We start from the raw sequence: 25,247 nt of genomic DNA on the forward strand, positions 1-25,247 counted from the left end.
ATCAGCTGTTTCGCAGCACAAGCGCTGGGGGGGGACGGGGGAGAAGCAGGACACGGCGGCACACTCGTTGGGGAGGCGGAGGTGAGCTGGAGCTGGGGAGCGGGTCGGGTGCCACGGGGAGCTGCTGGTGGGTGCTGAGCACCCACCAATTTTTTTCCATGGGTGCTCCAGCCCTGGAGCACCCATGGAGTTGGTGCCTATGGGTCCTTGAACTTGGGACACTGGATCCGTATGTGGCCTCTATGCCCACAGTAATAACAATTCACATTCCATTGGTCCCCTTGAGCTGGTCAGTTGGTTCTGGTGCTGGTTGTTCCCCTGTTGTCCACATTCACCCTTTGGGGTCACACACTCCTAGGAGTTAAGCATCTCCTCCGCCTCCTGAAACCGCTCCTCTCTGAGCCTTCAGCATGCCTGGTTCTCATTAATCCCCCTTCGTTTTACTGCTCCCCAGTCACTTACTGCAGGAAGCGCCATCCACGGGGTGCAATACATCCCACCCCACTGCCACCAGTTGTCATGGAGTGTGGGGGAGTCAGGGCCCTGCTCCCTCCACTTCCTGCAGTTCACTGTGACTCTCAGCCAGCCAGTAAAACAGAAGGTTTATTAGAGGACAGGAACACAGTCTAAAACAGAGCTTGTAGGCAGGGGCGGCTCTAGGATTTCCGCCACCCCAAGCAGGGCGGCACGCCGCGGGGGGCGGTCTAGCGGTTGCCGGTCCCGCGGCTCTGGTGGACCTCCCGCAGAGGTGCCTGTGGAGGGTCCGCTGGCCCTGCAGCTCCGGTGGACCTCCCGCAGGCATGCCTGCGGATGCTCCACCGGAGCCGCGGGACCAGCGGCCCCTCCGCAGGCACGTCTGCGGAAGGTCTACTGGAGCCGCGGTCCCAGTGGACCTTCCGCAGGCATGCCTGCGGGAGGTCCGCCGGAGCTGCCTGCCGCCCTCCCGCTGGGACACCGCCCCAAGCGCGCGCTTGGTGCGCTGGGGTCTGGAGCTGGGGTCTTGTAGGTATAGAAAATAGGACCCCTCAGTCAGGTCCCTCCTGTAGGGTGAGGAGCCCAGACCGAGGTTCTGGGCTTCCCCCATCTCCCCAGCCAGCTCCAAACTGAAACCCCTTCCTGCTGCCTCCCACAGTCACACCCCGTCCCCTCCTCCAGCCTTTGTCCAGTTCCTGGGCAGAAGGTGTCACCTGGCTCCAACCCCTTCCTGGACTCAGGTTACGAAGGGCAAGTATCATCCCTCAGTGAAGTCACACCCTTATTTCCCATCACCATCTAGTATTGGTGCAGTACCCCCAGGGAAACAGAGGCATGCCCCATGTTAGCAGAAGACAGTAAACTAGTAAAACTCCCATGGAACATTAACAGGTTAATACTCCCTACTCCGTGACAGAGGGTCAGAGGGGAGGGCCCATTGGGGGGGTCAGAGGGCAGGTCTCATTGGGGGAATCAGAGAGCAGGTCCCATGAGGGTCAGAGGGAAGGGGTCAGAGGCCAGGTCCAATGGGGATCAGAGGGAAGGGGTCTGAAGCCAGAGCCCGGGGGGGTTAGAGGGCAGGTCCCATTGAGGGAGTCAGAGGGAAGGAATCTGAGGGCAGGTGGGTCTCATTCGGGGGATCAGAGGGCGGATCAAGAGGAGGTGCCACCGAGGCGTCAGGGAAACCGCTCTGTGCCAGGCCCCCATACCGCACCGTAATTGGTTGGTTCCCGATTCTGTTGGCCAATGGGCGGTCGTGGTCCCCGTAGGTCGGGCGCGTCAAGTGTGCCTAGCGTGTGTCGGAAACCCGCGGGCGGCTCAGCCAGCGGAGCGACCTTTCAAGTGTTTGAAGGACAGCTCCGTTAGCTTGTCAACGTTCTGGCTGCGCCCTGGCGGGCGGGCTCGTGCTGTGATTGGTGCACATCTCGGGGAAGTGCGGACCTGGCCGGCGCGGTTGCTATGACGGCAGGCGGCGGAGTCTCCGCCTTCCCGGGCGCCGCCATCTTGTTGTTGATTCGAACGGTCAGGAGCGGGTGAGGGGGCGCCAGGACCGAGCCGGAACCGGGGGTCCTAGCGCCGCGTCCCCCGGGCGGCAGGGAGAGCCCGTCCCGGTGAGTGAGGGCGGCCCCAGGGCGCGGGCTCCACCCCGGGGCGCCGGGATGGGTGGGGGAGGGGCGAGCGGGCACCGGCCGGGGCTTGGGGCAGGGGAGCGAGTCCTGGGCGTGGGGGAGCGCGGGTCTGGGAGCGGACCTGGGGCGCGGGGCGCGGCAGGGCTGGGCCCATCCTCCCCGCACCACACTGCTGTAGCCAGGAGGGAATGGGGGCTTTGTTAAAGTGTTTCCCCAGACCTTGAATGGACGGTTTCCCTCGTTAGCAGTTTATTCGGGGGGAGGCGTTACCGGTTTTATAATTCCTGCCATGTAAATGTCAGGGACAAACCAGCGATCGTTACAACAGCGAACTTCTGTTTAACGCGACATTCTACAGCAGGGGTCCCCAACCTTTTTAGGTCCAGGGACCGGTTTCGTTTGCCGGACCCTCCGCAGGCGTGCCTGCGGGAGGTCCAGCTGAGCCGCGGGACGAGCGCTCCCTCCGCAGTCGTGCCTGCGGGAGGTCCGCTGCTCCCGGGGCTCAGCTGGAGCTTCCGCAGGCACGCCTGCGGAAGCTCCACCGGGCAGCGGACCTCCCGCAGGCACGACTGCGGAGGGAGCGCTCGTCCCGCGGCTCAGCTGGACCTCCCGCAGGCATGCCTGCGGAAGCTCCACTGGGTCGGTTCGCGGCCCGGTTTCTAAGAGGCCGCGGACCGGTACCGGGCCACGGACCGGGGGTTGGGGACCCCTGTTCTACAGGACTCTGGCCGTGAGATCTCTCCAACAGGTGTTAACTTGGAGCGAGCATCATTATAACGCTGTCCTGTCTAGTGACTTGTGAGTTGAATCTCTGTTACAGACAGGGCATGTCTATCGAATGGCAATGTTAACAAAAAAGGGACAGGTGTTCTGGTTAAAGGAATTTTTAATTCTAACAAAAGGTGTCAGGTTGACGTCACTGGAGATGTAATATGCTTGTTTGCCCATTGGGCTGGGGAACTGGACTGAGACCAACATTTGTGGACCACCAGATAGGAGTCAGCCTGGAGCATGTGAGACATGGTGTACTGACTTTTGCTCAATTCTGACCTGGACTGGATTTGAACTAGTGACAGGATTTATAACCCTCAAGGGTCTTAATGCTATAAGCCTACTGCCCATGTTTCTCTCTGTAAATGTGCTGTGGTATATCTGTGGTACCTTCCCAATTACCCTATGTCATGGCATATTGCCACCTTAGCTGCTCCTCTTCCATCCCGATTCACTTGGGTTTAATGCTCCTTTTTGTAGTTTCCAAAGCGCCAATTTATTTGCTTATATAGCACAGTTTGCATGGATGGTATGATTTTGTGTATGTTGCCCCTTCTTCATTTAAGTTTTTGTTTTGGTTGGTTTTTTTAGTGTGGGCAAGTTAGTTTGCCTGAAGTTGGCGGACAGTTTATCACAAAAACAACGAGTCTTGTGGCACCTTAAAAACAAACACATTTATTAGCCCATGAAAGCTTATGCTCTGTGACCCACAGACTCCTTGTTTTTGCTGAAACAGACTAACATGGCTATCCCTCTGAAGTTTATCACAAGTTTGTCATAAAAACCCCATATGCCAATATGCTTAGAGCAGATTCTCTTTATGAGCTGTGCATATGCATCTGCTAAATTAGTAAAGATGTATATGTTCAGTAAATGGCTCTTGATTGGGGAATCTGTATTGCAGTTAATATGGCAAAGAGCTAGGGCTCAGATTCCTCCTTTTAAAAAATCTCTCACATCTCAGTAGTGCTAAAATCAGTCTCTTTTACCCACTAGGCAGTTTCACTGTTAAGATGACTATGTAGTTTGGGTTGCGATAGATGTCCCTGGAAATCTGCAGCTCTCTTCCCTGTCCCTTAGAATTCTGTAAAATATTTCTTGGATTGTGATAGCTCAGCTCAGAGCTGAATCTTTTGTTTTCATTTCAGAGCTTCAAGCAGTTAAAGATTGTGTTTTGGGAAAACTAAACACGCAAACTGTCCCTGGAGGCAATGTTAGGCTGAGATTGAACTACTCAGGGTCTCTTTGGTTTTTAAAATATGCTAGGCACTGAATCTTTCCCCCAGCATCTTCAAACAATGATGGTTCGTACTTTCCCCATGCCCTTCAATGCAGCTGTTTACTTAGATGAGCTGCAGGCAATCTTACACTGCTTATGTTTGCTTCACTGGCTTACAGTTTCCTGTTTACATCTTCTGGCTTCACTTCCCATTTAAAGGTGGCAGGGGTATTTAGAACAGTATGAAAAATCACCCTCTGCTGCTTCTCTGGGGTCCATCACCTTTCAGCTGCTTGGGATGGTGACCACATGAATTGAAGAGGACACTGGGTGGGGAAAGTTGAAGGCCGCAAGAGCAGGGAGAGATCAGAGTTACTATTGGGAGTCTCTTCTGAACAGTGTGAGATGTACTTTCCCCAGTGAGGTCCTTGGCTTCCTGTTTGCAGCAGCTAACTCTGGTTCTTTACAACTTTCCTGTGTGACAGCCTCTCCTGCTAATGAACAGTCTGTGGTTGAGATAGCCACTTGACAGTGGGGCCAGGAGCCACTCAGGTGTACCTCTTACCTGAAGCAGCATTCATCCACCAGCAGCAGGCATTTGCTCAGATTTTTAGGATTAGCAGTACAGTGGAATGACCTAGTGATGCATACACAAGCATCTCTTCTGCCTTCTGGTTGATTCTCAGCTCCTGGTTGTCTGTTCATGCAAGTTCTGTGTACGTATTTGTAGCTCTGGTCTTCTCAGATCTGTATTGGAAGTGCTTCTACAGCAGTCTGTTGAAGCCCAGTCTGTCAAAATATTACCCTAAATGCAGTATTGTTTTAGTCAGATCCTCAAGCAGAAAGAATGTCTCTTGAAATCAGGCAGAGTGAGCTAATCACAAATGCGCAGCTTTTTCATAGATTCTGTTGGGTGGATGGGACCTGGCTGTGCTTCTGAGGTCACCTGTATATAGTTTCTGATTAGTTACATTCACAAACACCAGAGTTGTTGACTTTGGCTCAAGTTCTGTAAGTTTTGTTTGTACACAGTATACTTAACTGGCATCTGTCCAATCATAGAATCATAGAATATCAGGGTTGGAAGGGACCTCAGGGGATCATCTAGTCCAACCCCCCTGCTCAAAGCAGGACTAATCCCCAAGGTGGATTGTTTTTAAAAAATCTGATTTTAATTGAATTTTTAAATTAAGTTAAAAAACTAACCCTAAACCCATTTAAAACTAAATTTGAACTTACCAAGCTTTAAACAATTTAAAAAAGAGGGATCAATGAACACTCGTAAACTTTAATGATTTGAAAGCTGCTTTTTTCTATACAGAATCAGATGGAAAACATCTTTAACTTTTGAGGTCACACTTTGTAAATAGTGCACAATATCTGATGCACTGCATTAAGCATCTAGATAATTTTCAGTCTTTATAATGGAGAGAATGCCAGTGCTTTTTCCTAAATGTCAGTACTTTCAGTTTCTGTTCTGCAGAAAAGCTTTTTCCTTAATTACTTTTGGTTTCAGTTTAGCAGTAATCTCTAGTTTAGTTTTTGTAGTCTATTCATCAGTCATCTAACCTTTTTAAGATTATAGCTTCTTCTAGTGTAGACTTCAGCATTGGGAAAACTGGCAGTTTTTTTTCAATTAAAAAAAATTCCAACTTGTTTTGCATTTTTTAAAGTTTAATTCCAATTTCCAAATGTACCTTGAGTCAAATCATGAGTAAAACATTAATTATATAGTAAATATCATGATGAATGATATATTTTCTATAGCAGATCAGACTCATGGTCCCTCTAAGACCAGACAGTTTTTTCCTAAAGCCTGCAAATTAAAAGTGAGTGCGTATTGTGGAGCATGAGGGTTTATATTTCTTCTGAACTACTGCTGTCTTTGTTAATTCTTTCTAATGTAACTCTGGATTTTATCTGTATAAATGCTCAATCCTTTAGAGTCCTCTTAAGATCTTAGTCTCAATATCCTGTGGCAATGACTTCTACGGGCTAATTGAGTTGTATATGTAAAGTGTTTTGTTTTACCAGTTCTAAGTTTGCATTTAATGCTTTTCCATTTCATTCTTCTTTTATGAGGGAGGAGGAGAAGGGCCTGATGTACATAAGAATGGCCGTACCGGGTCAGACCAAAGGTCCATCTAGCCCAGTATCTGTCTACCGACAGTGGCCAATGCCAGGTGCCCCAGAGGGAGTGAACCTAACAGGCAATGATCAAGTGATCTTTCTCCTGCCATCCATCTCCATCCTCTGCTGAACAGAGGCTAGGGACACCATTCTTTACCCATCCTGGCTAATAGCCATTTATGGACTTAGCCACCATGAATTTATCCAGTTCCCTTTTAAACATTGTTATAGTCCTAGCCTTCACAACCTCCTCAGGTAAAGAGTTCCACAAGTTGACTGTGCGCTGCGTGAAGAACAACTTCCTTTTATTTGTTTTAAACCTGCTGCCTATTAATTTCATTTGGTGACCCCCTAGTTCTTGTATTATGGGAATAAGTAAATAACTTTTCCTTATCCACTTTCTCAACATCACTCATGATTTTATATACCTCTATCATATCCCCCCTTAGTCTCCTCTTTTCCAAGCTGAAGAGTCCTTGCCTCTTTAATCTTTCCTCGTATGGGACCCTCACCAAACCCCTGATCATTTTAGTTGCCCTTTTCTGAACCTTTTCTAGTGCTAGAATATCTTTTTTGAGGTGAGGAGACCACATCTGTACACAGTATTCGAGATGTGGGCGTACCATGGATTTATATAAGGGCAATAATATATTCTCAGTCTTATTCTCTATCCCCTTTTAATGATTCCTAACATCCTGTTTGCTTTTTTGACCGCCTCCGCACACTTCATGGACATCTTCAGAGAACTGTCCATGATGACTCCAAGATCTTTTTCCTTACTCGTTGTAGCTAAATTAGCCCCCATCATATTGTATGTATAGTTGGGGTTATTTTTTCCAATGTGCATTACTTTACATTTATCCACATTAAATTTCATTTGCCATTTTGTTGCCCAATCACTTAGTTTTGTGAGATCTTTTTGAAGTTCTTCACAATCTGCTTTGGTCTTAACTATCTTGAGCAGTTTAGTATCATCTGCAAACTTTGCCACCTCACTGTTTACCCCTTTCTCCAGATCATTTATGAATAAATTGAATAGGATTGGTCTTAGGACTGACCCTTGGGGAACACCACTAGTTACCTCTCTCCATTCTGAGAATTTACCATTTATTCCTACCCTTTGTTCCCTGTCTTTTAACCAGTTCTCAATCCATGAAAGGACCTTCCCTTTTCTGTACCTTTTGTTGTTTTATATGCTGCTTTCATGGCCCTCTTATTTGTTGTCTCTAAACTAGATAACCTGTCTTTTCAGTCTCTTGTCGTTCAGAAATCTTTCCAGGTCATTAATTGTCCACCTCTGAACCTCTTCTATTTCCGCTATCCTTTTTTGTGATGTGGTAAGCAGAACTGCGCACAGTATTCTAGGTGAGGGCCTTGGTATTGTCTCTTGCTCTTTTAGTAAAAAGACTTGGAGGAAGGTGAGACTGGGCTGAGACATTGTGCTTTTCACTTTCAGGCCACTAATTTAAATTCAACCTTAGTTGATAGTGATGGAAAATATTGGACATCTGTTCAACTTCTGTGAACTGAGGGAGCAAGTGGTTTCTGTTCAGAGGGCTATATCACAGATGGCACTAAACTCTCAGCAGAGAGGCCAATGATAGCCTTTCAAGTGTAGACAGGCCCTTAGAGAGATGAGAACTCAGAAAAGTTTCCTTTCTTACTAAATGTTGTAATCTTCTATTTTCTATCCTGTTTAAACAGGAGTGTCTATTCCCCAGCCTGAGACCTATCCACCCTGATCAGGATCTTGGCTTATTAGAGAAATGTCTGTTACAGTCCCGGCCAACTTCACCTATGTTCCCCCTCCTGGGTCCAGCAAGGGCACCCACTCTAGGCTTCCGGCTCCTCAGCTGTCACCTCTCTTGTAGGGAGACCTGTCTCTCTCCCTCTTCTGGCTCTCCAGATTGCACAGTTCCCTGTTACACTGCAAATTCCATATCATGTCAGACTGCCTAAGCAGGTTTGCTTTGCTTTCTTGTCAGAGGCTCTAAACAGTGTAATTACCCACAGTTAAGTTACCCACAGCTCTTTCTAAACAAGTACATTTATTCTTAAGATGAAAGCATTAGCAAAAAACATGTTAAAACAATAAACAAACCAACACATGTCAGTAATCACCCCCAAGTCTAACAAGGGCTCCGGTAGGCAAACAGTTCTTTAAACCTCAGTAGAGGTTTGTCTGTGGTTACTAATTCATAACAGCTGTTAGCTCAGAACAATCACATCCGTGAGTCTGAGTCCTTCCTTTTACAGTCTGTCTTTGATCTACAGAGACCTTGAATAAGTAATTAGCCAGACAGCGGTTCTCTCCTCAGGCTGTAGCTTCAAAAGGTTGAGTCTGCCTTCCTCGCCCCTGGGTATTTCCTGGGAAACCCACTTAATTTTGTTTCTTCCAAAAGTGCCTTCTTGTCTGTCATATTGTTTAAGATAGTTTTTTGTTTGTTTGACACTCATGATACCTTCCAGCATTTGTTTACAATGTTTCTGTGTTCCCTGTAAGCTGTGCGCTTGGGTAGCTGTGCAGGAGAGATTCAAATGCTGCCCAGCTGATTAGAGAGTGTTCACAGCTGGCAGCATGTGTTGAGGTGCCCCTCCCCTCACATTGCTCCATCCTGCAGCTGCTCCTGGGACCCTCCTGCTGGCTGTGCAGAGTGTGTGGGGGGTGGGGGAGGAAGGGTGTTGATGTCAGAATATCCCCCTCCCCCTGTACCCTATCTCTGTTGGGCAGACTGGACAGCCTGGCTCAGGAGGACTCAGAGCTGCTGAAGTCTGAATGGTGGGTGAGTGCCTTTCTTAATGAGACAGTGTGCTGTTTCTGAGATTTCCCGAGCAGGCAGGCAGGCAGTCAGTCTCTCTCTCTCTCTCTCTTCCCCTCCTCCCCCCCACTATGTACCCCATCTCCACAGAGCAGGAGAGGGGAGACAACAAGACTCAGGACAGAGCAGGGGAGCTTTCAGTGAGTATCTTAAAGAGACAGTGCACAGCTTTCCCCAACAGCCAGCACACACATACAGTGTGTCTGTGATACTCACCTCCCAACAGATACTAGTAGTACAACTTCTTGGTACTTCCTGCAATGCACATGTATTCTCTGTAATTTTATTCCTTCAAAGTGTGTTATTTTAGTGTTTTCACTGGTCTATGCATGCTGTAATTTTTATTTCTCTCCTACACTTAAATTGAATTCTTTGACTAGTGAGTTCTAAAATGACTAACCTGTCCTGGCTGGAGTAATTATCCATATGGTAACTTTAAAAAAAAATATATATATATAAATAAAATTATAACTAGGTTGATGGTTTCTACTGGTGGTGCACAAGCACACATTACCTTGGGGCACAACAAAATTTATTCCACACATGGATGGAAAAAAATTAGAAGGAACATTGCCATGTTCTCTCCCTCCCCCCCAAGCAAAGTTTTATATACAAGCTAACAACAACATGTGAACTTTGCATTTATAATACATTGTATTCCCTAGCTATTTAAACTTAAATCAATAATTTCTCCCAAAGATATTGCAGGAAATAGCCATATCTGTCAATCTATATTTATCTTGTGGGAATGACAGGGAGAGAAGCTACAGCCTAAATGTTTTGGGTTACTGTGGGAGTTGAAGGAGTGCTATTTCAGAGAAGCATAGCTGTGTGGGGCCACTTAGATAGGTGAGTAACCACTGAGTTGGAAAAAGTGCACTGGCATGGCAGGATACACGTTTGGGGCACTTGCTATCTAACGACAGTGATGCGAGGAGTGTTTGATACAGCTCTGGCTGGAGTATTAAAAGGGCCTTGGGAGGGTGAATAAACAGGGGCAAGACTGTGAGATGCATGTGTAGGGGTCCCAGATGACACCAGGGCTGGAGACCTGTGTCACGGAGTCACTGGGGCATTGTTCTGGAACTATTCCATATGAACTATTCCATACGAAGCCAGTTAGGACTCTGGGGGAGCATACTGTGCATACTGAGCATACTGTCTCCAGGGCAAGAAACTTACACAGCTTCGACCTTCCTGGGTCTGATCTCAGAGCATTCAGCATCCCCTTCCACACTGTGCGCTTCCCGCAACGAGTCTGCCCAGGCAGGGCCACTGCGGAAGCCAGAGGGCCTTGCACCCCAACTCTGCAGTCAGATGTGACTCTCAGCCAGTCGGCAAAACAGAAGTTTTATTAGTCGACTGGAACACAGTGTAGAACAGAACTTGTTAGCACAGAAATCAGTGACTTTCAGCCAAGTCCATCTTGGGGGGAGGGGAGGCCAGGGCTCTGGCCCTCCTCCAGGCCAGCTGTGACTGACTTGCTCCCACCTGCCTGACCCCTGCTCTGCCTGTTGCTCCTCACCTACCTGGTCGCATCCCCCCACCCCCTGGGATCTCAGGTTACAAAGAGGTGGCCATAGCATCTGTGCAGGCAGCTGGAGTAGCCTCTAGAAAAGTCACTCACCCTTATTCCCACCACCTAGACATTGGTGTGATACACAGGGAAACCGAGGCACACACAGCATTCACGGAAAACAGTAAGACTCATATAGGCTCACATACAACATAATAAGGGAAAATCCCCACTTTGTCACGCCCTGTAAACAAGGAACACTGCCCCTCACTCCCTCTTCACTGCCTTCTGTGCACATCTGTCTTTAGAGCCCAGACTGTTAGGTTGGAGCACTGAAGGCAGAAGATAGCAAATAAACGCAGTACTAGTGCCTGACTTGAAACTTGTATAGCTCATGGTTCAGTAAATGCTGAACTTAATTGTTCTTCATTATAAAACATTTAGCATCTTGCTCAGCTTGTAAAACTTTGAAGGGTCTCCTCTCTTGTGCTTTTACTCAGGCGAAACAGCCACAGACTAAGGATTTGTCTACACTAGCACTTTTGTCGGTCAGAGTTGTGGAAAACACTTTTTCCCCCTTCCCCCACAACCAACGTAAGTTTCACCAACAAAAGCACCGGTGTGGACAGCACTACATCATCGGGAAACACTCTCCAACAGACAGAGCTACTGCCTTTCCTTGGGAGTGGTTTAATTATGCCAGCGGGAGAGCTCTCTCCCACTGGCATAGAGCAGCTTCATGGGAGACCTTATAGCAGCACAGCTGCAGTGGTAACAGCTGTGCTGCCACAAGATCTGTAGTATAGACATAGGGCATATCTACACTGTGTTTTTTCGCCAAAAGTTTTGTCAACGATCCAAAAGCGCTGAAAGAAAATCATTGTTGCATGTTCACGCTATCTTCCTCTGTTGGCATAGCGTGGGGATTGGCAACCTTTGGCATGAGGCCTGTCAGGGAAATCCGCTGGCGGGCTGGGACTGTTTGTTTACTTGCAGCGTCCGCAGGTTCGGCCGACTGCAGTTCCCACTGGCTGCGATTTGCTGTTCCAGGCCAATGGGGGCTGCAGGAAGCGGTGGCCAAGACATTCCCTCGGCCCTTGCCCACAGGGGTAATTTGAATCAGGGAGGTTTTGACGGAACACTTTGAAGATTTGAACCGGTAATGTATGTTGCTATGCCAGGGGTCCCCAACACGTACTGGCCGGCGGACGAGCATCCACTGGCATTTCGGCGGCGACACCTATTGACATTACCACTTGTCGGCGGAATTTCGGCAGATGCTCGTCCGCCGCCATAGTCTTCCGTGGTGCATCCCAGACGAAAAAGGTTGGGGACCACTGTGCTATGCTCTGGACTGCAATGCTTAATGAAATTGAGTTTTGCAAGGAAGCACTCGAGATTTTTGTGGCCTAGATTCAATGTAAGCAAGTGATTTAACTGCTTGTGTATATAATGGCAGCAGGCTGTAAAAGAGACACAGTTTGGGAATATTTTAATGAAGTTCCTCTGCCTGTGGGTAAGACATGCATGCAAAATGCAGACAGTACAACAAAAATGCAAGGCCTGCTTGCCTGAATGAAACAACATTATGAGAAGTGTTCCTTCTCATGAGGAAGCTGCGTTGAAGATGATGAAAGGAACATGTTTGAACTTTCAGGACCTTCAGGTTGGTAAACTTTTTTTTTTTTAATCTCACTTCTTTCTTAAGGACTGCATGTTTTCCTTCTGGACTATTCTTGAATTCTCATGTTTGAGCAAAAAAACATAGTTACTCTATGGTACTAGCATTTTAGATGCAATTGTGATTAAAAAATAAATAGCTGAAATAGGCAGATCTTCTTTTTACAATTTCACCTTGAAAGTAGTACTGAGTGTCAGTGAATGCAATGAGTAATACTAAATGAGCAGTATGGGAATAAGTTAAATAACTGCATTGACTTATTTTGTTTAGGAGACTCCATCCTCAACATACAGGATTCTGAAGACTATCCACCTTCAAGATCACCATCATTTTCTATAGTTTCAGAGTTATCTGCCAATGATAGTGTTTCAGTCACATCATGTATATCACCTGTATATCACCTGTAGCAAAACGGAAAAAAAATCTCCATCATCCAGAAACAACCATAGATAAGTTTATCATAAGAACTAGCAGATTACAAAAAGAGAGGTAATTGATGAAAAAAATGCCCGGTTTGTTTATGCAACAAACTTTCCTTTCCGTATGATTGAGAACCCACACTTCATTTACATGGTTCAGTCATTAAGACCAGAATACAGTTCACCCAACAAAGCAGATGTTGCAGGCAAATTGCTGGATAAAGTGTATGAAAGAGAAATTGAGCAGTGTGCAAAAGGTCTAGAGGGTGAAATTGTTAACCTGAGTCTTGGTGGGTGGAGCAATGTCCACAATGATCCTGTTTGTGCTTGTGTGACAACAGAAGAAGGGAAATGTCTTCCTTACAGAAACAATTGATACATCAGGAAATGCACATGCTGCAGAATATTACAAGAAGTAGCAGTAAAAGCTATAAGAAACTGGGGGGGTGGGAATTCAAATGTCTAGTATGCAGCTTGGTCACAGACAATGCTGCAAATGTATTCAAATGTAAATTATTTATAAGAGTGTGAAGAGAGTCCCAAGCTAATAACATAGAATAGAATCATAGAACATCAGGGTTGGAAGGGACCTCGGGATCATCTAGTCCAACCCCCTGCCCAAAGCAGGACCAGTCCCCGACTAAATCATCCCAGCCAGGGCTTGGTCAAGCCTGACCTTAAAAACCTCTAAGGAAGGAGATTCCACCACCTCCCTAGGTAACCCATTCCAGTGCTTCACCACCCTCCTAGTGAAAAAGTTTTTCCTAATATCCAACCTAAACCCCCCCCACTGCAACTTGAGACCATTACTCCGTCTTCTGTCATCTGCTACCACTAGATCCAGCCTCTTTGGAACCCCCTTTTAGGTAGTTGAAAGCAGCTATCAAATCTCCCCTCATTCTTCTCTTCAGACTAAACAATCCCAGTTCCCTCAGCCTCTCCTCATAAGTCATGTGCTCCAGCCCCCTAATCCATTTTGTTGCCCTCCGCTGGACTCTTTCCAATTTTTCCACATCCTTCTTGTAGTGTGGGGCCCAAAACTGGACACAGTACTCCAGATGAGGTCTCACCAATGTTGAATAGAGGGGAATGATCACGTCCCTCAATCTGCTGGCAATGCCCCTACTTATACAGCCCAAAATGCCATTAGGCTTCTTGGCAGCAAGGGTACACTTATGGTTGCAGTGCTCATTTGATGCCCCTCCTAGCCAAAGACTTCAGTGTTCCAGAAATAAAGGCTAATGTTGTTGAAATTGCAAAATACTTCCGTAACAACCATTTTGCAGCAGCTGCTCTGAAAAAAGTGGGAGGAACCAAGCTAACTCTCCCACAAGATGTGCAGTGGAACTTAGTAGTGGACTGTTTTGAGCACTATATCAAGAACTGACCTAATCTGATGACAGTTTGTGAACAAACTCATGAAAAAATAGACGGCACTGTCACAGCAAAAGTTCTCAACATTGGGCTTAAGAGAAATGTTGAACAAATGCTGAGTACCCTGAAGCCTATTTCTGTAGCCTTGAACAAAATGCAGGGAAATTGCTATTTTATTGCTGACGTTGTTGAAAATTTGAAGGAACTGAGAGATCTTAGAGAGAAATATACAATGATAGAGTTAAATTACAAGCATTTAAAAAAAGAATGGGACAAGCACTATCCAGCTCATTTTCTTGCACATATTCTCAATACTCGGTACCAGGGTCAAACTGCTGAAGAAGAGTTGGCTATGACATGGACATCGAGTAATCATCCCTTCATAATGCCAACTATAATAAACTTCAGAGCCAAAGGTGAACATTCAAGAAATATGTTTGCTGATGACGTTTTAAAGAAAATCACACCTGTGATCTGGTGGAAGTCACTTAAGCACTTGGATTCAGAGACTGTTGAAATGATGATCTCACTTTTAACAGCAGTAGCATCTTCTGCTGGTGTAGAAAGAATATTTTCCTTTTGGACTAATTCATTCCAAACTGATAAATCCGTTTGGGACCTGAAAAAGCAGGAAATCTTGTTTTTCTTTTCCAGATTATAAACAAACAGGAAAATGAAGGTGAAGATGACTGAGTTAGCTGCAGAAGCCAGTATTTTAAGTTTCTCCCATTGACCTGGCTGACATAGTCGATTTTTTAAATATTTCGCTTAACTATTTTTGTTAACAATTTTAACAAAAACAAACCTGATTTTAAGAAACTTGAATGTTTAACTACATTCAAAATTCATATGTTGGTTTTCTTATGTTTGCTGTTGAAGAAAAATCCAGAATACATAACGTTGTTGTTGTTTTAGTTAAATAAAACAATTTAAATATCTGTCTGGTGGTGGTCTTCTAATACAGCATGGCGAGAGAATCCTCCAGATGTCCATGATTAACCTGTTGAATTGGAGATAGTTCACCTCCCTTTGGTAAATGAAATAACCAAACAATCATGACACTACACAGGCACTAAAACTGATCGATGGCTGCTTCAACCGTGTGTAGTGTCCATGTGTAATAATAATCATTTACCCGTACATGCTTTCCATTAGACTACCTCAAAGGCACTACAAATAATTTGTCCAACTGTACTTGAAATGGGTTTTCAGTGCTGCAGCCTTCACTTTGTTTCTGAGAGCACAACTGAGCAAATGCAGCAGCCTTTCTTAGCCCAGTTTTATGGGTGACTCTTATGTCATGTCACTGGGAATAAAACCTTTTCCTTGTGATTAAGTCTCTTAATCTTGAGTGTTTTAGGATCATACTGAGGGTATGTCTATACTGACAAGTTTCCGCACCACAAGCTATACCACTTTTATTAAAATGCTGGAATTAAATCGCAGTTGCATGTCCACAGTGTGCTCCTTGTGACACTGGAGTGAATCCAAATTAGCAGCTCTTGCAAAGGCAAAGACAGCAGTACATTGTGGTAGCTATCCCACTGTGCAACCAGCTGCGGGTGCTTTGGGAAGGGTTTGCAATGCCTCATGGGGCAGGCACAGTGTCACATGATGCAGGTTTCCCAATCCCATTGTTCCATGGGCATCCTACTACATTTCCAGCTGCTCTTCAACTGAAGTGGGGCGGGGGAGAGTGTGTGACAGGAAGTGTGTGTGCATGCATATGGAGCTGGGGAGAGAGACAGTGTGTTTTGTGGGAAAGAGTGTATCAGCATTGTCTTGTAAGTTCAGACAGTGGCAGGAAGCAGCCAGTCCTGAGGCGGGGGGAGGGGATCTCTCTCTCTCACACACACTCTCTCTCTCTCTCTCCCCCCTTCCCCCCCCACATTAATGGTTTGCATTGTGTCCCGGAGCAGATCAGCACAGCATACAGTGGCTGTCAGAAAAAGTGCTTTGAAAGGGGAGGTTTCAGAGCAGCAGCCGTGTTAGTCTGTATCCGCAAAAAGAACAGGAGTACTTGTGGCACCTTAGAGACTAACAAATTTATTTCAGTATGAGCTTGCATCCAAAGAAGTGAGCTGTAGCTCACGAAAGCTCATGCTGCAATAAATTTGTTAGTCTCTAAGGTGCCACAAGTACTTCTGTTCTTTTTGAAAGGGGAGGGGCACATGTCTCCAAGGCAGCCAAGTTCAAAACGAGCAGAGTGGTCACTTGAGGCATTATGGGACAGCTCCAGGGGCCAATTACACTGCAGAGAGCAATCAAGTCACTGGCAATAGAGCGAGGGAGCCTCTGTGCAAATAGCCTTATGATTCTCCTCAGGGTGGCTTTTTTGCAGCGCTGCAACTGAGGAGTTTCTGCGCACAAAGTGGCTTGGCAGTGTGTACACGTCTGCAGTTTGAGTGCAAAAAGCTGCTTTACTGCGCAGAAACTTGCAGGTGTAAACAGGCCCTGAGATGTGGTGTTCTGGAGCCTGCAATGTTGTCTCTCCTTTTGTATAATTTCTTACTAATTGAGAAGGACAAACTTCCCTGTGCTGCTACTCTGTGTGCACTGTATCCCCGGACTAGCTTCTAGGCCACTAGAAATTGATTGGATGCTTCAGGCTCTAGGTTTTTTGCTGCTCCAAGCAAAACACTTTTTGGCTGCCCCCCACCCCTGCTGTCCCAGCACTGGGCTTTCTCCCCCCCTGCCACCCCAGCACTGGGCTCCCCACCCCCAAACATGGGCTCCGCTACCAGCACACAGCGTCCGAGCCCTGGCCCAGCCACGACTCCGTCCCCATGCGGGTGGAGCTGCTGGGTGGCACGGAGTGGGAGTACTTCCAGGTGGCGGTGCAGCTGCGGGGTGGCATGGAGAACATGGCTCCCTCCCTGGGCTTTGCGGCACTGCTGGTGGCCGAGATGGATAAGTTTGTGCTCACTGCCCTCCCGACATGCTGGCGGCTGATGACCTGGAGAGCCCCCCGGACCTGCTGCTCTTCAGCCTGGCCCAGCCCCGGCGGGCGGGAAGGTGAGGATCTTCAGCTGCAGGGCTACCTGCTCAGCACTGACGAGCCCAGCCAGCTGCTCACCTCCTCACACACTCTGGGAGCCCCTCTTGCTGCCACAGACCAGGCTCGGCTCCAGGGGACCCCGCTTCCCTCCCTCCCCAGGGCCCAGGCTGCGGCAGTGAGAGGGGCTGCCGGAGTGTGTGAGGAGCCAGGGAGGGAGGGAAGCGGGGCCCGGGATGCAGGGAGGGAAGAAGGGTCCTGCTGCTGCTCCGAGTCTCCCCAGGGTGGCGCAGTGTTTCCCCGCCCCAGTGGGTTGTGCAGGCCGCCACCGGGCTGGGCAGGGGGCGCGGATCCCGGCTCGAGCGCTGACAGGGCGAGTGGCTTTTTGCCACTCCAAGCAAAAAAAAAAAAAAAAGTGGGGGTGGGGTAGTGCCACCCCTTAGAAAGTGCTGCCCCAAGCACATGCTTGGAGGGCTGGTGCCTAGCGCCGGCCCTGGGATGCTTACTAGCTGACAAGGTTATCAGGAAGGTTTGCTGACTAGATCTGATCTCTCTCTCCTTCCTTGAGAAAACCCCATCTCTTGATGCTTTAGGAGTAAGTCACAAAGCACTGGAAAATCCACTGTAGGAATAATCCAGACTGAGCTTTGGGGGAGCTGATTGATCTGTCTGCCTAGGTACTTGTGACCTCCATCTTGGTAGTGTTAGAGTTCCTCATGAACATTAATTATTGTACTCTCATAACCTACCAGTGAAGTAGGGAAGTATAATTGTCCTGTTTTACAGAAGGGAAACTGAGGCACCAAGCAATTGAGTGACTTGGCCCCAGGCTTCACAGGAAGTCAGTGGCAGAACTGAAAATCAAATGGAGAGAAGTCCTGAATGCCAGTGGGTGCTCTAACCATTCTGGTTAATTGCTAGGATTTTAGAATTAAAGGTATGGTGAATTAAGTTGGTCCCCATTAATTGCATTCATTGCTTTGGAGACTCCTGCTCTACTGGTTAACAAGTAGCATAAACACAGGCGGCAGGGATTTTTGCCCAGGATGGAACTGAAGATGAGGTTCACGCCACCATAAGGATATTACAAACTTTTAAGGGTGCTGTGGTCATTGTTGTGGCCTGGGGGCTGTGGAGAGCTGGCTGGTCACATGGTTCTGGCAGCAGCTGCTTGTTTCCAGATGTTAACTCCCATGAAAAGAAAGTATAAATTTATTCCTTTCCTAATATTAATTTCCAGGGAAGCCATTGCTGCTGAAGTGGCGCGGTGTGTTTGATCGATAGTGGGAGTGGAGGAGGTCTGCCTGCTGGCAAAAAGGTGGGTGAGGTATCCACAGCACACACTCTTCAAAAGTTGCCATCCTCTGAACAAGTCCAGGAACCCCTGCTCACTGTGTTGCGCTTTCTTCTAAGCTGTTGTGCTTGCCCATGGAGTGGATTGAATTAGAACAGCGGTTCTCAAACTCTGGGTCAGAACCCCAAAGTGGGTCATGACCCCGTTTTAATGGGGTCACCAGGGTTCGTATTAGACTTGCTGGGGTCTGGAACTGAAACCTGAGCCCCATGACCCAGGGCCAAAGCAGGAGGGCTTCAGCCCTGTGTGGTGGGGATAAGGTTACAGGCCTTCTACTTGGGGCTTTGCCCCCCGCCCCCGGGAGCAGTGGGGCTCGGGCTTTGGCTTTGGGCCCTCCACCTAGGGTAGCAGAGCCCAGGTGGACTCAGGCATTGGTCCCCACTCCAGGGGTTGTGTAGTAATTTTTGTTGTCAGAAGGGGGTCATGGTCAATGAAGTCTGAGAAGCCCTGGATTAGAAGAACAGAGCAGTTATATCCCCATCCTAGAGATATGTTGGATCCTTTCAAATATGTGCAGCAACAGAGACATCTTGTGGCCACTTGAGGAAGAACCTCATTTCTGTGCAGGGCTGCACCCTATGATGTTTACAGTGAAGGGTTTGGATCAGCTTCCAGTCACTGTGGCGGGCACTGCCTCCCTCCGCAGCACAAGTTACAATCCCTGCCTCGAGCAGCTTTGCTCTGAACCAGAATACTGTGAGCAGCTGTTGTCCTTTCCCCTGCTGTAGCTGTTTAGTAGCTCCCCTGCTGGCTTCCTGCTGCATTACAGGAGCAATGAAAGTGTACCTATGGTTGTTCATTGTTACCTCCCTGCTGGGCTGTGGGAACCTCAGCAAGTGGGAGAGGAGTTTAACTAACTGCGCCGAAGACTGGGGAGCCTCCTGCATGCAGCCCCCCAGACAGCCAAGAAGAGGGGGAAAATCAGCCATCCATTACAAGCTTCCTGATTCTCTGCCCTGGCCCAGGCTCATGTGCTAGCTGTCTGTGGTCCCAAGAGATCACTTGCCAGTTCAGGATAGCTGGAGGGCACCAGACACAGCCCCTCTCACTCTCAATATGCCTTTGTCCTGTCCCCACCCTAACACAGTGCTACACTGGGGCAAAGGGTAGGAAAGCATAAGCGCTGAATACTCTGGCTCTACACCCACTGGAAACTTCCTCCACCAGGCGGCTTCTGCTCTCTTTGCACGACCCAAGGGGCATTGAGCGAATAGACTGGGCTAAAGGATCTGCTTCAAAGTATCAGTGTTGATTCTTGGCCTCCTTGACATAAGTTAGACTCTCATGCCCACCTCAGGCATCTGACATGTCTCTGACCCATCTGACCTAGAAGCAGAACTTGGTGCTGTACCCATTTGGAAACAGGGACATGCCATTGCACTCTACAGGTCATGGAGCAGGGCTTGGCAGCCTTTCCCCATTACTCACAAATAAGGAGAGGAGATTTGGTATGTTAAATTTGTAGGAAAACCGTATCACCACACCCATGTGTCCAAAACTTGGGTCAGGCATCTCAGAATTATGAGGCTAGGTTAAAAAACCAGGATTTTACAGATATGCTGGGGGCTTTGTTTGCATCTGAGCCCCTCAGCTATCCTTGGCACACTTGTAAACCTTTTCTCCTCCAGCTGAGATTCCTCTGGAATCACATGAACCCCAGAGCTGGGTCACTAAAACTTCAAATGGTATGATAGTCCCAATCAGATTGCGAGAGCCGGCAGTGCTGAGAAAATCACATCTGTTATTGAAAAGGTTGATTATGTCCTGGCTGGCCCTTCTTCAGGGAACATCTTTCCCTCTTCACACACCTGTGCTGTAGGAAAGCAAGCTGGAGGCTAAGGTGCTCCATCCAGTCTCCTGAGGAAGAACTGCAGTCTGTGACTTGATTACAAGAAACCCACATCAGAACTGTGACAGAATCGAAGTCCTACCTTGGAGGGGCGATGAAACCGTTTGTATAGTGGGGGTGCTGAAAGCTGCTAAGCCCTGTATATGATGATAGCCAGGCATTTGGGTGCTATTATGTCAAGTCGGATGCTGCTGCCACACCTTAGTTCCAGCGCCCCTTGCTTGGTCTGGTACAGAGGTGCTGACCTCACACTGCAGAGTGCTGGGAATATAAACTTCTCCAGGCACCATTGAGACTTTATGAAAAGGCCCCCAAATGACTCCTGCCTCGTTCTGCTCTAATTTGTGGCTGACCTCCTGTGCACAGCACCATCTTGTCCCTCTGCCGGTCTCCTCTTTGTGAAAAGGCAGGGGATGGAAACATTAGAAAATTCTACTCCCCTTTCTTATGTGGGTCAAACCCCTGACTCACTTCCAAGAAACACCACAGAGGCTGTCTGCACTCCACAGTGATTGACACCTGAGTCTGAGCACCCTGCTTAGCCTCGTTCAGGTTGGAGCATCCCTACAGCAAAGACCTACCCACTTTACTGTGCCCTCACTGTGTCTGCGCTTACCTAAGTGTCTCCGGGGCCATATCCCATAGTTCTTTGTACTGAGACACTCTGGGATTCTTTCCGAGTCAGTTGTGTCATTTGCAGGAGAACTTGTCTGTCCTTTGGGGGAAGTTGTGGGAAAAGTATTGGAGGGCTATCAGCATGTAAATGAGGTGGTTGGTTGGTTGGCTTGTTTTTTTTGCCTGCATTCTCACCACAAAGGGGACGGTTCCAGCCTGAGTTGAATTGAAGCCCAGGTTCTAACCTGACCCACTTGCTGGGCCTGCTAGCCCGGGTATAAAGTACCTCCAAACCCAGCTCCAAGGGTCTTGTGCAGAGACAGAGGGGGGGTTGGGCTAAGACCTGGGAAAGAGTCCAACTTAACTGTGCAGTGAAGACAGAGAGTGGCAGGCAGGCCAGCCAATCTGCCCCATCAGCATCTCTTCATGAGATTTCCTTAGTTCTGCAGCACCCATGGGCGTGCTAGACCCTTCACAAATTAAAGGAGCAGGTCCCTGCTGCAAAAAGCTTCTGATCTCAGAGATTCCAAGGCTAAGAGTGACCACTGTGATCACCTAGTGCAGGGGTGGACAAACTTTTTGCTCACAAAATTGGGGTTGGGGTGCGGGAGAGGGTGAGGGCTCTGGCTGGGGGTGCAGGCTCTGGGGTGGGGCTGGAGATGAGGAGTTTGGGGTGTAGGAGGGTACTCTGGTCTGGGACCGAGGGGGATCAGAGCTGGGGCAGGGGTGTGGGAAGGGATTCAGGTTCCGCCTGGGGGTTTGGGCTCTGGGGTGGGACTGGGGATGAGAGGCTTGGGGTGCAGGAGCGTGCTCCATCCTGGGATCGAGGGGTTTGGAGAGTGGATGGGCATCAGGGCTAGGGCAGGGGGTTGGGGCATGGGGAGAGGCTCAGGGGTGCAGGCTCCAAGCTGCGCTTATCTTAAGCGGCTCCCAGAAGCAGTGGCATGTCCCTTCTCCGGCTCCTAGGCATGGAGTGCCCCCCCCCACCCTCGGGGTGGGGCCGTGGTGTGGCCCCTGACCTGGCACCCCAGCTGAAGCGCCGGAGCAGGGCCAAGCCACGTAGTGAAGCTCCTGACCAGGCTCCCCAGTGGGGGCTCGTGGACCAGCTTAAAACAGCTTGCAGGCCATAGTTTGCCCACCCCTGATGTAGTGTGACCCCTTGTATAGCACAGGCCAGAGAGCTGCCCCATAATAATTCCCACAGCAGAGCTTTTAGAAAAACAGCCCATCCTGAATTGTAATTTGTCAGGGATTGTTCCAGTGGTTAATTACTCTCACCATTATAAATTTACACCTTATTTCTGGTCTGAATTTGTCTAGCTTCAACTTCCAGCCAATGGAGCATGTGGCAGAAGGGTCCACATGGACACTAGGCGCACTCAAACTAAATGTTCATGAACCAAGCCACTAAGGTGGGATTTGAAGGAGGATGGGCTTTACTGGGGAGATCCTGCCATGCATAAGGGGCAGCATGAGGGTGCGCAGGAGGCATGTAAGGGAGACTCTTACAGCTGGGCGGTAGAGGTTGAGAATGCTGGCAAGGGGGGTTAATGTTGCTGTCAGTTACTAGATCACTGAGGTATGGCAACGCTAAGTTAGGAATGGCCATGGGCTTGTCTCTACCGTCCATTTTGTTGTGAGCAGAGCATTTGGGGGACTTAAACTAAGGTGGTCAGAGTGACAAGCCAGCAAGGCAACCTGAGCAGCTGCGTTCAGAATGGACCCGAGGCAAGCAAGGTGTGGTGTTGGGGGCCAGTGAGGAGGGGCTGCAGTGGCTATGGTGTGACACGTCAAGGGCTGGAATGAGAGTTTAGTTCTGTTGGTGAAGAGGAAAGGCCAGTTTCAGAGATGCTGCTTTTTCTTACACAGCAGGGCTTGGACATGGCCTGAATTTGTGGGTCAAGAGGGAAGGCCGAATCAGAGAGGTTACAGGCCTGAGTGACTGAGAGAATGATGGTGTCCATGGGAACAGAGAAAGCTGAGAGGCTGGGGAGCAGGGCACACAAACAGCTCAGCATTGGCCACCTGGTCAGGTGAGGCAGGGTGAATGGGAGGGGCTGTGCTTGAAGCTGAAGCCAAGGTTAGTGGAGCTGGAGGAGCCAGTGGAGAGAGTGGATGGGGAGTGATGTAGGCAGGGATCGGGGCAGGAGGATAGGGCCAGAGGTTGTGCTTTGGATGGCGGTGTGTTCCATCGGGAGGGCAGGGGCAGGAGGTTACAGCAGTCCTCACTGGAGACTAATTAGGATGGTGGCAGTTTATCAAAGATAAAGTTGGGTCCTAGAAATGTGGTGGCAGAAATAGCAGGATTTGGATTCCTGTAGGACTTTTCAGTGTATTTGTGCTGCTCCTAGTGCTAGATACGGTGGGAGGGGGGAGCGGGTTGGTGAGGGGTGTGTGTCTCTTTTATAACATATGCTGCAATTGTGACATCACTTTATTAATGGCAAGATCCATTAGCACATGGAAATAACTTTCTAAGTGGAATCAAAATACTAGATTTCTTCCAGCCATCACTTGACAAATGTCTGTGGGAAAGTCCTGCTTAGCCCTAAAGAGGTGGAGCGCCTGCCGGACGTGGAGGTGGGGTGGGGAGCTGGACATTTGGATCCAAACACCAATAGTAGCAAGTGTGTGCATCCCTGTCCATGCGGGCAGGGCTACAGGTATGGTTGACAGATCTCCTTAGAGTCCAACAAGTTTTCTAGTAAGGAAGTAGTGTGGTAAAAGTTACTAGAAAGACAGGCAAGACAGTGAGGTGAGTGAGAACAGCTCTTTTCTCATAGGATTCTCCATTGTTTTTCAGATTGGAACAAGACTAATTCCTGGGATTTCTCAGCCGTGGCTGTCTGCCCCTCGTGAAGCTGCCCCCTCCCAGCCCATGCGGCTCTTCCCATGCCCCGAGCGTGCAACTGGTGCCGAACGCAATGTGTGTTTGTCAAACCATGGAAGTGGGCAAGTATGGCAAAAATGCCAGTCGAGCCGGAGAGCGAGGGGTCCTGTTGGAGCCTTTCATTCACCAGGTGGGCGGCCACAGCAGCATGATGCGCTACGATGACCACACTGTTTGCAAGCCCCTCATTTCCCGAGAACAGCGCTTCTACGAGTCCCTGCCCCCGGAAATGAAGGAGTTCACGCCTGAGTACAAAGGTGAGCCCTAGTGCTGCTGCACAATGTAGTTTCCCACTCTGTGGGGCTCCTGGAGCTGGGGGCAGGTTCTGTTTGTCATTTCCTTCGCTACTGCTGCTCTCCAGTGATTTGATGTGAACTGTGTGGTGGGTAGAGGTGTTCTCAGAGTGTGTGTACAGGGCTGCGCGTGTGGCTGATGATCAAGGGATGATTTCAGTGCCATGCCTCAGTCTGACAAGAGTTCTGAATTAGCTCCTGACTGAGCCATGTTCAGCATATGTGGATCAGCTGGCAAAGTCCTGTTTTGAACCCTGCTCAGGTTGTTTCAGCAGGCTCGTCCTCCCACTCTTCACATTAAACAAGAAAGTTGTTAAATGGAGGCAATGGGTGCCTCTTTATGCAGCTGCGTGCTGAGTGTGCTGGGTTCTGGCTTTCGTTGGGGAGAAATGAATATGGAGCTATCACCAGGGTGAAGACCCTGCTTCCAAATGGCTGACAAAAGAAGAACTGAAAGTGCTGCTTCCTCTGAGTTTCCCCTAAGTTCCCCACACTGCTCAACATTGCTCCCCGTGGCACGCAGCATTGCTCCCCATGGCACGCAGCATTGAGTGCAAATAGAACAGTAACGTGGTTGCCTTTGCTTTGTGGGCTTGACTGTATCAGCTCTTTTCAGTACTCAGGTTCTTATGGGGTGCATCTATGGGAACAGACATTGTGTGGAAAATGATATGAGCAAACTGCCAAGGCAAATGTTCTGAAGCTGGTGCTAAAAATGTGCATTCCTGGTTTTCCTGACCCACTTGCTGCTTGTGGATATTCAGGGGAATGGGGGCATTTGGTGGCAGCAAAGCATGTTGAGCTGTCACCCCCTCAGGCCTGGCCTGCTTTGCAGGTACCCTGCCTTCCTGTAGACATGAAGCGACTCTGTCTTGGGTGGGCTGAGCTGTGTCTATGCCAGAGTAAGGCGGTTAGATCACTCCCTTGAGGAAGGACCGTTTCCTCTTGGCCTTTCTCAGCTCCTCAGCATTACCACTCTAACACTTAGTCTGGATGTGAGGGACTAGGTCTGTTTTACAGATTCACTGTGCACTCCAGGTTCAGAGTATGCTGGTGTGTGATTCGTGATAGTATGTTAAAGCTTGATGGATGTCTAGCTGGTCATCCCAAAGAGTTGGTGAAATCTTTACCCCTCCTGTATGTGCCACATTTGTCACTGAAAAACTATTCACAGATGTGTCAGTGAGTTTACTATCCCTCCAAATGCAAATAGTCTCTTC

The 25,247-nt window shown here is 48.6% G+C and overlaps 1 protein-coding gene across 5 annotated transcripts in view; it reads left to right on the forward strand.

Moving 5' to 3' along the window:
* Nucleotides 1-1,927: 1,927 nt before the first annotated feature.
* The window catches only part of IP6K1 (inositol hexakisphosphate kinase 1), a 36,924-nt gene continuing 13,604 nt past the window's right edge, over nt 1,928-25,247 (forward strand). For 2 of the 5 annotated variants that reach the window (XM_045023804.1, XM_045023809.1), the window contains exons 1-3: nt 1,928-2,084; nt 18,267-18,344; nt 23,648-23,991. In XM_045023804.1, coding sequence (XP_044879739.1) covers nt 23,769-23,991 — 223 coding nt within the window. In that variant the 5' untranslated portion in view covers nt 1,928-2,084; nt 18,267-18,344; nt 23,648-23,768. Of the gene's footprint in view, nt 2,085-18,266; nt 18,345-22,051; nt 22,878-23,296; nt 23,508-23,647; nt 23,992-25,247 lie in introns of those variants that run through there. The other 3 variants (XM_045023805.1, XM_045023806.1, XM_045023807.1) reach the window with 3 other exon arrangements.

Source organism: Mauremys mutica, chromosome 7 (assembly GCF_020497125.1).
Source record: "Mauremys mutica isolate MM-2020 ecotype Southern chromosome 7, ASM2049712v1, whole genome shotgun sequence".
In the NCBI taxonomy this organism is placed as follows: domain Eukaryota; kingdom Metazoa; phylum Chordata; order Testudines; family Geoemydidae; genus Mauremys; species Mauremys mutica.